At 48.6% G+C, this 11027-nt stretch overlaps 2 protein-coding genes across 2 annotated transcripts in view; both read right to left on the reverse strand.

The window, feature by feature from the left end:
• The window catches only part of LOC149441082 (uncharacterized), a 30125-nt gene extending 27869 nt beyond the window's left edge, over positions 1 to 2256 (reverse strand). Inside the window, 2 exon segments of the mRNA XM_089657723.1 lie at positions 1222 to 1357; positions 2034 to 2256. Of these exon segments, the coding sequence (XP_089513849.1) occupies positions 1222 to 1357; positions 2034 to 2228 (331 nt within the window). The 5' untranslated portion in view covers positions 2229 to 2256.
• A 339-nt stretch (positions 2257 to 2595) lies between these two features.
• On the reverse strand, positions 2596 to 3826 carry LOC149441083 (gastrula zinc finger protein XlCGF66.1-like). Its single transcript, XM_089657724.1, has 3 exons — positions 3353 to 3826; positions 2874 to 3008; positions 2596 to 2787 (listed from the first exon to the last, which is right to left on the reverse strand). The coding sequence occupies exons 1-3, from the start codon at positions 3446 to 3448 to the stop codon at positions 2596 to 2598; spliced, it is 423 nt and encodes a 140-aa protein (XP_089513850.1). The 5' UTR covers positions 3449 to 3826.
• Positions 3827 to 11027: the final 7201 nt, after the last annotated feature.

The following is an 11027-nucleotide window of genomic DNA, read 5'->3' on the forward strand; positions in this document are numbered from 1 at the left end:
TACAGAGGTGATTTGGTAGCTTCCTCTGCCTTCCTGTTTAGCGCTACTTAGTTCAGTCCTGGCTAGACTCTCCCAGTTTCTTCCATGTTTCCTCAGCTAGTGTTAGTTCTACTCATCGAAAGGGTTTAGGAACTCATTGTCTTGTGGCCCTTCAAAAGATTGGAAAAAACACCCCTATACTGCAAATACTGCAAGTAAAAATGTGTTGGATTCAACTTCTTCTGTCTTATTGAAGAGTTAAGCTGCCTGTGGATGGTGCCAAGTCAGCATGTGACCATACCATCCAGACAGACCTGGGGTTTATTTATTAAAACTGGAGAGTGCAAAATCAGGTGCACTTCTGCATAGAAACCAATCATCTTCCAGGTTTTATGGCCAAAGCTTAACTGAACAAGCTGAGGTTAGATGCTGACTGGCTACAATGCAAAACTGCACCAGGGTAAGATCTGAGGGCCCCCATAATTTTAAAGGGGATTCCAAATTTTGCTAAGCCTCCACCTTCACACCCTCATGACCAGCAGTCCAGGTTTGTGGGGAAGACAAACTTTACTTATCAGCATGGGGACAAGAATCTTTGCTAGCATGCTACCCAATGCAAGGTACCCCCATATGCTGAGTGCATTTATGCTTGATATGGAGGAATGGGGGTGCATGCTAGTACCCTCTTTCTTCTCCAGCCAGGCTGCATGTTTGAATTAAATGTTTTATGGAAAAACCCTCATTTTGCATGGGGTGTCGATTACCATTAAAAATATGTATTTACTTTGATACATGTCCCCCAGTGCAGTGCCCAGCCCCCATTCTGATTCAGCAAATTAGCCCAACCTGCCCTGAACTGGACCCCAGTACACAAATCATGTCTGAATATATCAATTGTATCAGCAGCACAGAGAAAGGGGCTTATCTGACAGAAAAGAAGGTCTAATGTGCAGGACGGGTATCAGTACAAGAAGGTGACTATTATCAACCTATGACATCACTCATCTCCTGCCCTACTCTGGACCAATCAGTGCGCAGTAACAGAGCAGAGATAAGGAAAGGAAAAAGTTGGCTTCTAAAATCATCCTTATAGGATTCTTCAAAAAAAAAAAAAAAATCACAAAATCATGAACACAGCAGAGGGAAACACAGAACAACCCTAACACCTTTCGTCCTCATCTAACTCTTATTCATAGCTTGAAAAACAGAGCAGAGATAATAGAAGAATATATTCTGGTTCACCTGTGCTGATCTCTGTAGGAGTGTCCTCCTCTTTGAATGTCCTCGTCATTCCAGCCTCCTCCGTATATTGCTGATCATCCCTCACATACGTCTCTTCTACTTCACCCCCAACTTTCATCTTCATCAGATCTTCACCCTAAACCAACAGAATGGCAGAAGATACAATTGTGAAGGATGCACATCCATGGAGAATCACTATCCGTGGTGAGGACCTTTTTTGGTGGAGAAGGAATGAGGAGAGAGCTTAATCTCCCGTTAGTTCGACTAGAACATCGGCCGTTTAGGGGGGGTGTTCGGCTCATCACTACAGATTAATAGAATAACAATAGCTGACACCGATCATACAGAAACTGGTAACACAATGTAGCAATCTCTCTCTAGGAGGATGCATTCTTTGTTTTGTACGCAGAAGTCACTTTTTATTTTAAGATGAGAGATCCTGACCTCCTAAAGTGGCTGGGTTGGGGTTAGGATTTCCAGTATTGCCTGATAGCAACAAATCCACACATTGCATCAGTAGGCCCCAAATAACCATTTTGTTGGTCCCCAGGTGGTTCTGTACAACCAGAACATACAATTATTTAGCTGTAAATGCATCATAACATACACATCAAATAAATGAGTTCCATCTCCCTGTAACTACTAATACTCTGATTGTAAGAAAAGGAAAAATGTTTGGTAGATAACAGGGAGCCTGGTGTGTATAGATCTCTTTTACTCTGTGGGTTTGAAGCTCACAAGTCTACAATGAACCCTTCATCTGCACACAGTATACAGGATCTGTCAGGTTCCAGATCCTCAACTCCACCTACCTGATGATGGTGAGGGATGGTGTGATCTTCCTGTGTGGAATCCCCAGAATACAGAGGACGGGAATATCTCTCTGGTGGGTTTCTGTAGCTGGATGACTCCACCATGGTGTCCTGGTACAGATCTTTGTGTACTTTTAGAGACTCTGACTCCTCCATCACCCCATCCTCATCCTCCTCTTTTATCTCTTCTTTCATATCAACTGTAGAATCTCTCAGGTTTCCACTCTGAATATATAATAAAAATGTCATCAGTGGTAACAATGCAGATAATGTACAGATCCTAATGATACTATCAGTGATTGTTCCTCATCTACCTGATGATGGTGAGGGATGGTGTGACCTTCCTGTGTGGAATCCCGGGAATACAGAGGACGGGGACATCTCTCTGGTGGGTTCCCATGACTGGATCCATCTACCTGATGATGGTGAGGGATGGTGTGACCTTCCTGTGTGGAATCCCAGGAATACAGAGGATGGGGACATCTCTCTGGTGGGTTCCCATGACTGGATCCATCTGTAGGAAACACACACACTGACTGAATCCATTGTTTCTATGTGTTTATCAGATGATGGGGGATCTAGGTGGATCCTCCGTACTGCTCTCTCCTTTACAATAAAGTCTCCTCTTACCCGGTGATGTGAGGGGCGGCTGATTGTCCATCATGACGTCCTTGTAGAGATCCTTGTGTCCTTCTAAATACTCCCACTCCTCCATGGAGAAATAGACAGTGACACCCTGACACCTTATAGGAACCTGACACACACAATGATACAGTCACCATCCAGACACATCCCTTGTCTGTTACTGGAGAATGTCCCAGAATTCCCGGCACCGCTCACCTCTCCTGTCAGCAGCTCCATCATCTTCTTGGTGACTTCTAGAATCTTCTGCATGTTGTGTCTCTCAGGTTTTAGGGAGTCACATGGAGGCACTGTGATGGTCATATGATCACCTGACTTCAGAGGAGGCAATTTCTGTATTGGAAAACCAAAAGGATAATCATGTTAGAATCCCAGAATCCTCCTCACCTCTCCAGTCAGGTCTGTGTTTTATTAATAGAGGTAAGAGTGATGTCATGTGACCTCCCAGAATCTTCCTCACCTCTACAGTCAGGTTTGTTCTATTAATAGAGATAAGAGTGATGTCATGTGACCTCCCAGAATCCTCCTCACCTCTCCGGTCAGGTCTGCGTTTTATTAATAGAGATAAGAGTGATGTCATGTGACCCCCCAGAATCCTCCTCACCTCTCCGGTCAGGTCTGTGCTTTATTAATAGAGATAAGAGTGATGTCATGTGACCTCCCAGAATCCTCCTCACCTCTCCGGTCAGCAAGTAGATGATCTCCAGGGTGAGGTTTAGTATCCTCTCAGTCATGTGACTCCGGTCCTCCTCCATCCTCATTGATGTGGTCATGTGATCTATGCGGGTTTCTCTGTAGATAGATAGCAGAGAATTATCTGGACGGTGTTGGTTGTACAATATTAGGATGGGGATGTAAGGGGTTAATAGGCCGACTCTGTTTTCAATTTTTCCTTCATCACTGCTTCTCTTACATCTCTAGTCCTGTCTAAATTATTGGGGTGTTTATTTCTGTTCTCTCTCTTATTGTCTCACCTAAACCATAATCTGATCTTCATCTGCACGACTCTGGCCTCTCTTGCTCTCTTGTAGTCTGTAGGCAGCGTTTAGTGGGGAGGTATTTATATTCTTCTTTAGAGACTCCCAAAAACCACCAGGCCAGGATTGTGGGAATGAGGCCCTTCTCCTCATCAACACATGGACAAGGTGCTGTGCTGGGTGATTCCTCCATGTTTGGGGTATGTGTCCTTGTACGGTTCAGGGGGAGTGAGACCACCACCCTTACCTGGTCTGCCAGGCTGCATGCTCATATGATGGTCTGGGATGAACTTTGGAACCCAAATAGCTGCTCCGTGCCACACAGATATTTATGAAAAAATCTGTTTTCTTTGGTACATGTCCCCCAGGGCAGTGCCCAGTCCCCCCCATACCATTTGTCTGACAATCCCTTGCCTATTAGCCTAGAAAATGACTAGTACTGACCATTACTGGTGTCACAGACCCCCCTCCCAAGTTGCCACTATCTGCCCGGAACCCTGCCCTGTGTGGTGCACTTCACCTATATCTGACCAGAACCCTGCCCTGTGAGCTGGACTTCACCCATATCTGACCAGAACTTTGCCCTGTGAGCTGGACTTCACCCATATCTGACCAGAACTTTGCCCTGTGAGCTGGTCTTAACCTATATCTGCCCAGAACCCTGCCCTCTGTGCTGTACTTCAGCTGTATCTGCCCGGAACCCTGCCCTGTGTGCTGGACTTCACCTGTATCTGCCCGGAACCCTGCCCTGTGTGCTGGACTTCACCAGTATCTGACCAGAATCCTGCCCTGTGAGCTGGACTTCACCCATATCTGACCAGAACTCTGCCCTGTGAGCTGGACTTCACCCATATCTGACCAGAACTCTGCCCTGTGAGCTGGATTTCACCCATATCTGACCAGAACTCTGCCCTGTGAGCTGGATTTCACCAGTATCTGCCCAGAACTCTGCCCTGTGTGCTGGACTTCACCAGTATCTGCCCGGAACCCTGCCCTGTGTGCTGGACTTCACCTTTATCTGACCAGAACCCTGCCCTGTGTGCTGGACTTCACCTATATCTGACCAGAACTCTGCCCTGTGAGCTGGACTTTACACGTATCTGACCAGAACCCTGCCCTGTGGGCTGGACTTCACCTGTATCTGCTCAGAACCCTATCTTGTGAGCTTGACTTCACCCGTATCTGTCCAGAACTCTGCCCTGTGTGCTAGACTTCATTCATATCTGTCCAGAATCCTGCCCTGTGTGCTAGACTTCACCCATATCTGACCAGAACTCTGCCCTGTGTGCTGGACTTCACCCTTATCTGACCAGAACCCTGCCCTGTGACCTGGACTTCACCCATATCTGACCAGAACTCTGCCCTGTGAGCTGGATTTCACCCATATCTGACCAGAACTCTGCCCTGTGAGCTGGATTTCACCAGTATCTGCCCAGAACCCTGCCCTGTGTGCTGGACTTCACCTATATCTGACCAGAACTCTGCCCTGTGAGCTGGACTTCACCCATATCTGACCAGAACTCTGCCCTGTGAGCTGGACTTCACACGTATCTGACCAGAACCCTGCCCTGTGAGCTGGACTTCACACGTATATGACCAGAACCCTGCCCTGTGAGCTGGACTTCACACGTATGTGACCAGAACCCTGCCCTGTGAGCTGGACTTCACCTGTATCTGCTCAGAACCCTATCTTGTGAGCTTGACTTCACCCATATCTGTCCAGAACCCTGCCCTGTGTGCTAGACTTCACCCATATCTGTCCAGAACCCTGCCCTGTGTGCTAGACTTCACCCATATCTGTCCAGAACCCTGCCCTGTGTGCTAGACTTCACCCTTATCTGACCAGAACCCTGCCCTGTGACCTGGACTTCACCCATATCTGACCAGAACTCTGCACTGTGTGCTGGACTTCACCCATATCTGACCAGAACTCTGCCCTGTGACCTGGACTTCACCCATATCTGACCAGAACTCTGCCCTGTGAGCTGGACTTCACCCATATCTGACCACCAGAACTCTGCCATCTGTGCTGTACTTCACCAGTATCTGCCCGGAACCCTGCCCTGTGAGCTGGACTTCACACGTATCTGACCAGAACCCTGCCCTGTGAGCTGGACTTCACACGTATCTGACCAGAACCCTGCCCTGTGAGCTGGACTTCACCTGTATCTGCTCAGAACCCTATCTTGTGAGCCTGACTTCACCCATATCTGTCCAGAACCCTGCCCTGTGTGCTAGAATTCACCCTTATCTGACCAGAACTCTGCCCTGTGAGCTGGACATCACCCATATATGCCCAGAACCCTGACCTCTGTGCTGTACTTCACCTGTATCTGCCCGGAACCCTGCCCTGTGTGCTGGACTTCACCAGTATCTGCCCAGAACCCTGCCCTGTGTGCTAGACTTCACCCTTATCTGACCAGAACCCTGCCCTGTGACCTGGACTTCACCCATATCTGACCAGAACTCTGCCCTGTGTGCTGGACTTCACCCATATCTGACCAGAACTCTGCCCTGTGACCTGGACTTCACCCATATCTGACCAGAACCCTGCCCTGTGAGCTGGACTTCACCCATATCTGACCACCAGAACCCTGCCCTCTGTGCTGTACTTCACCTGTATCTGCCCGGAACCCTGCCCTGTGAGCTGGACTTCACCTGTATCTGCTCAGAACCATCAGAACCCTATCTTGTGAGCTTGACTTCACCCATATCTGCCCAGAACCCTGCCCTCTGTGCTGGACTTCACCCATATCTGCCCAGAACCCTGCCCTGTGTGCTGGACTTCACCCGTATCTGTCCCAATCATTGCCCTGTGTGCTGGGCTTCACCCTTATCTCGTTTGCCCAGATCGCTACCCTGTTAGTTGGACTTCACCCCTGTCTGCCCAGATCTATGTTCTGTGTGCTGTACTTACCCTGTTACTCTACACCCTGGTCTGTATCCTACGTAGACTATCTGTGTAGTGGTACATTACTACCCGATGGACGATTTCATTGTAATGTATCCTTTCACCACTACTGTGCCCTCAAGTTCCCGTGTAAACACCCACACATCAGATTTTGTGAGATCTGCCTCCGCATGCTCTATCTCTGCGCTCCTAGTTCTGGATTTTAACATTCGGCTTCCATTGACCTCAATGGGGTTCAAATTCAGCACCTGAACTTTAGTTCTGTTCTGTGGTGCCGTCTCACCCCAAACCCAAGTATGTTCATCTCACCTCCAGTAAGAAGGTGACCCATCTCCACAAGGAAGAGAATGCTCCGGCCCCATAAGCGGGGGAATGTTCTGCCCCTGAAGGGGTTAATCTGGAGTCCTACACTATATATTATTATACAGGAATTATATCGCGCCAACAGTTTGCTCAGCAGTTTACAATATAACAGGAGACAATACAGCAACAATACAGTTCAATACAAAAGGGATAGGAGGGCCCTGCTCCTTGGAGCTTACAATCTAAGAGGGAGGGGCTAGTGATACAAAAGGTAGTAATTGTGGGGGATGGACTGGTAGGAGGAAGAGAAGATTCCGTTATTAGCTGAAGGCAGGATAGGCTTTTCAGAGATTGCCTAAACATGGGCAGAGCAGGCAATAGTCTGATAGATTGGGGTAGAGAGTTCCAGAGGATGGGGAGGCTCTGGAGAAGTCCTGGAGACGAGCATGGGAGGAGGAGACAAGGGAGCTAGAGAGCAGGATGTCATGGGAGGAGCGGAGAGGATGGTTTGGGTGGTATTTGGAGACAAGATCAGATGTAATTTGGGGTAGAGTTATAAATGGCTTTATATGTTATTGTTAATGTTTTGAATTTTATTCATTGGGCAATGGGAAGCCAGTGGAGGGCTTGGCAGAGAGGGGTGGCAGATATGGAATGGTTAGTAAGGTGGATGAGTCTGGCAGCAGCATTCAGGATAGACTGAAGAGGGGATAGCCTGCAATGAGGTCGGCTAATGCGGAGGGAGTTACAATAGTCAAGGTGAGAGATAAACAGGGAGTGAATAAGTTGCTTAGTGGTTTCCGAGGTTAGGAACGGGCATATCTTGGAGATGTTGCGGAGGTGAAGTCTACAAGATTTAGACAGCAATTGGTTTTGGGACTGAAAGGACAGATGGGAGTCTAGGATTACACCTAGTACCCTGGCATGAGGGGAGGGACTGATGGTTGTATTATTGATCTTGATGAAGTCAGGGGAAGGAGCACGGGCTGGAGGGAATAGTATGAGCTCCATTTTGGAAAGATTCAGTTTGAGGAAGTAGAGTAACATCCATGCCGATATGTCACTTAGTAGGTTAGTAATGTGAGAGGAGACTGAAGGGGTGAGGTGAGGAGTAGAAAGATAGATTGTGTGTCATCAGCATAGAGATGGTACTTAAAGCCATGGGAGTTTATCAAGTGACCAAGGGAGGAGGTGTAGATGGAGAAGAGAAGGGGTCCAAGGACAGGAGTTATAGGTTACGCTGAAGGAGCACTGCGATTGGTAGGAGGAGAACCAGGAGAGAGCAGAGTCTCAGAGGCCAAGAGAGTAGAATTATTTGAGGAGGAGGGGATAGTCAACCGTATCAAAAGCCTCAGAGGGGTCAAGTAGTCAGAGTACGGAGTAGTGGCCATTGGTTGGGATGAGTACGGAGTAGTGGCCATTGGTTGGGATGAGTACGGAGTAGTGGTCATGGGTTGGGATGAGTACGGAGTAGTGGTCATGGGTTGGGATGAGTACGGAGTAGTGACCATTGGTTGGGATGAGTACGGAGTAGTGGCCATTGGTTGGGATGAGTACGGAGTAGTGGCCATTGGTTGGGATGAGTACGGAGTAGTGGCCATTGGTTGGGATGAGTACGGAGTAGTGGCCATTGGTTGGGATGAGTACGGAGTAGTGGCCATTGGTTGGGATGAGTACGGAGTAGTGGCCATTGGTTGGGATGAGTACGGAGTAGTGGCCATTGGTTGGGATGAGTACGGAGTAGTGGCCATTGGTTGGGATGAGTACGGAGTAGTGGCCATTGGTTGGGATGAGTACGGAGTAGTGGCCATTGGTTGGGATGAGTACGGAGTAGTGGTCATTGGTTTTAGCAGTTAGTAGATCATTAGTGAGGTTTAGTAGGGCAGTTTCAGTTGAGTTTAGTGAGCAAAAGCCAGACTGTAAAGGGTCAAGAAGGTTGTTGTCGGTTTGGTGGGAGCTCAGGCGATTGTAGACTAAGCGTTCTAGGAGTTTAGAGGTAAATGGCAGCAGGGAGATGAGTCTTAAGTTGTTCAGGCTGGTGAGGTCCAGGGAGGGATTTTTAAGTATGGGAGTGATGTGCGCGTGCTTTAGAGGGGAGGGGAAGGCACCAGTTTAGAGGGAGAGATTTAAAATGTGAGTGAGGGAGCATAGGATAGGAGGAGGGTGACCGTAGTAGTTGTGAGGGGACAGGATCCAGGGGGCAGGTGGTGAGACGGGCCTCTGAGAAAACCTTAGTGACCTCTTCGGTAGTAGCGAGGTCATAAGAGGAAAGTGTTGAGGGAGGTTTAGTATAAGGTATGCTAAGTGGGATGGATGTCTGTGCAGTGGCGATGCCCCTACGAATTGCATCAATCTTGTTTTTGAAATGATTTGCAATCTCGTGAGCAGTGAGTGAGGTACTGGGTGGAGGTGGAGAAAGTAGGAGGTAGAGAAGAGACAATGAGGACTGGATGACAAGGTATTAATAAAAGTGACAAAGTAGGCTTGTCTGGCAGCATGGAGGGAGGAATTGTATGTGAAGAAAGCAGATTTATATTGGGTGAATGCTTGCTGGGATTTGGTTTTACGCCACATTAGCTCCAGCGCACGACTATGTCTCTTAAGATTTCTGGTGTGGTCAGTCTGCCAAGGTTGTAATGGTCGGGACCTGATGCTTCGTGTTGTTAGAGGAGCAAGTGAGTCCAGTGTGGATGAAAGCGAACTGTTGTAGACAGTAGTGGCCAAGTCAGGGAAGGACAGGGGAGAGATTCTGTCATAGAGTTGGTCAGTTGCAGAGTGGAAAAGAGAAGGGTTTAAATTGTGAAGGTTTCTGCAGGTAATTGTTTGTTTTTTGCTTGAAGGGATAGGTGTTTGAAGATGAGGACACTATGAAGGAGATGAGATTGTGATCAGAGAGAGAGGAAAGAGGGTGTTTGTGAGGTTGTAGGGAGTGCAAAGATGGGAGAAAACAAGGTCTAATGTATTCCCATCAGAGTGAGTGGAGGACTGTATACATTGTGCTAAGGCTAAAGATGAGGTTATGTTGAAGAGCTGGGATGTAGCCGGGTTGTTCACATTAATGGGGATGTTAAAATCTCCGAGAATGATAGCGGGTAGTTCGGAGGAGAGAAAGTAGGGTAGCCAGGCAGCGAAGTCATCAAAAAAGCGCAACACCGGTCCAGGAGGCCGATAGATCACTGCAATCCTCAGAGAAATGGGAGAAAACAGCCGGATGCAGTGAGTCTCAAAAGAAGAGAAGGATAGAGAGGGAGGGTTATGGAGGACCTGAAAGGTGCTCAGTGGGGATAGAAGCAAACCAACCCCACCAACTTTCCGACCACTGGGTCTGGGTGAGTGGGTCCAGATGAGGCCTCCATAGGAAAGTGCTGCGGGAGAAGCAGAATCTGCTGCTTGGAGCCAGGTTTCTGTAATTGCTAGTAGGTGAAGGGAGCGGGAGACAAAAAGGTCATGGACAGAGGTGAGATTATTACAGACAGAGCAGGCATTCCAGAGCGCACATGAAAAAGGGAGGGTGGTTTTTAGGAGCACAGGGATTGAGATTAAATTGAGGGGATTGCGGCTATTCCTGGAGGAAAGAGGATGCCTGGTGTGGGGGTGAGATAGTGGAGGACCAGGGTTTTGGGGAGATATCCCCAGAGGTTAGGAGAAGAAGGAGGGTGACTGGTGTGGGGGTGAGATAGTGGAGGACCAGGGTTTGGGGAGATATCCCCAGAGGTTAGGAGAAGGAGGGTGCCTGGTGTGGGGGTGAGATAGTGGAGGACCAGGGTTTGGGGAGGTATCCCCAGAGGTTAGGAGAAGGAGGAGGATGCCTGGTGCGGGGGTGAGATAGTGGAGGACCAGGGTTTGGGGAGATATCCCCAGAGATTAGGAGAAGGAGGATGCCTGGTGCGGGGGTGAGATAGTGGAGGACCAGGGTTTGGGGAGATATCCCCAGAGGTTAGGAGAAGAAGGAGGGTGCCTGGTGCGGGGGTGAGATAGTGGAGGACCAGGGTTCAGGGCGATATCCCCAGAGGTTAGGAGAAGAAGGAGGGTGCCTGGTGTGGGGGTGAGATAGTGGAGGACCAGGGTTTGGGGAGATATCCCCAGAGGTTAGGAGAAGAAGGAGGGTACCTGGTGCGGGGGTGAGATAGTGGAGGACCAGGGTTTGGGGTGATATCCCCA

The sequence above is a fragment of the Staurois parvus genome, unplaced genomic scaffold, assembly GCF_062004578.1.
Source record: "Staurois parvus isolate SC_StPar_1 unplaced genomic scaffold, SC_StPar_1.0 ptg001026l, whole genome shotgun sequence".
In the NCBI taxonomy this organism is placed as follows: Eukaryota; Metazoa; Chordata; class Amphibia; order Anura; family Ranidae; genus Staurois; species Staurois parvus.

Coding starts and splice junctions, on each gene's coding strand:
- LOC149441083 (XM_089657724.1), bottom strand. CDS start 3,448: ATGACCACATCAATGAGGATGGAGGAGGACCGGAGTCACATGACTGAG. Junction 3,009..3,352: donor TCTACTTGCTGACCGGAGAG/GTGAGGAGGATT, acceptor TTTCCAATACAG/AAATTGCCTCCTCTGAAGTC. Junction 2,788..2,873: donor TGGAGCTGCTGACAGGAGAG/GTGAGCGGTGCC, acceptor TGTGTGTGTCAG/GTTCCTATAAGGTGTCAGGG.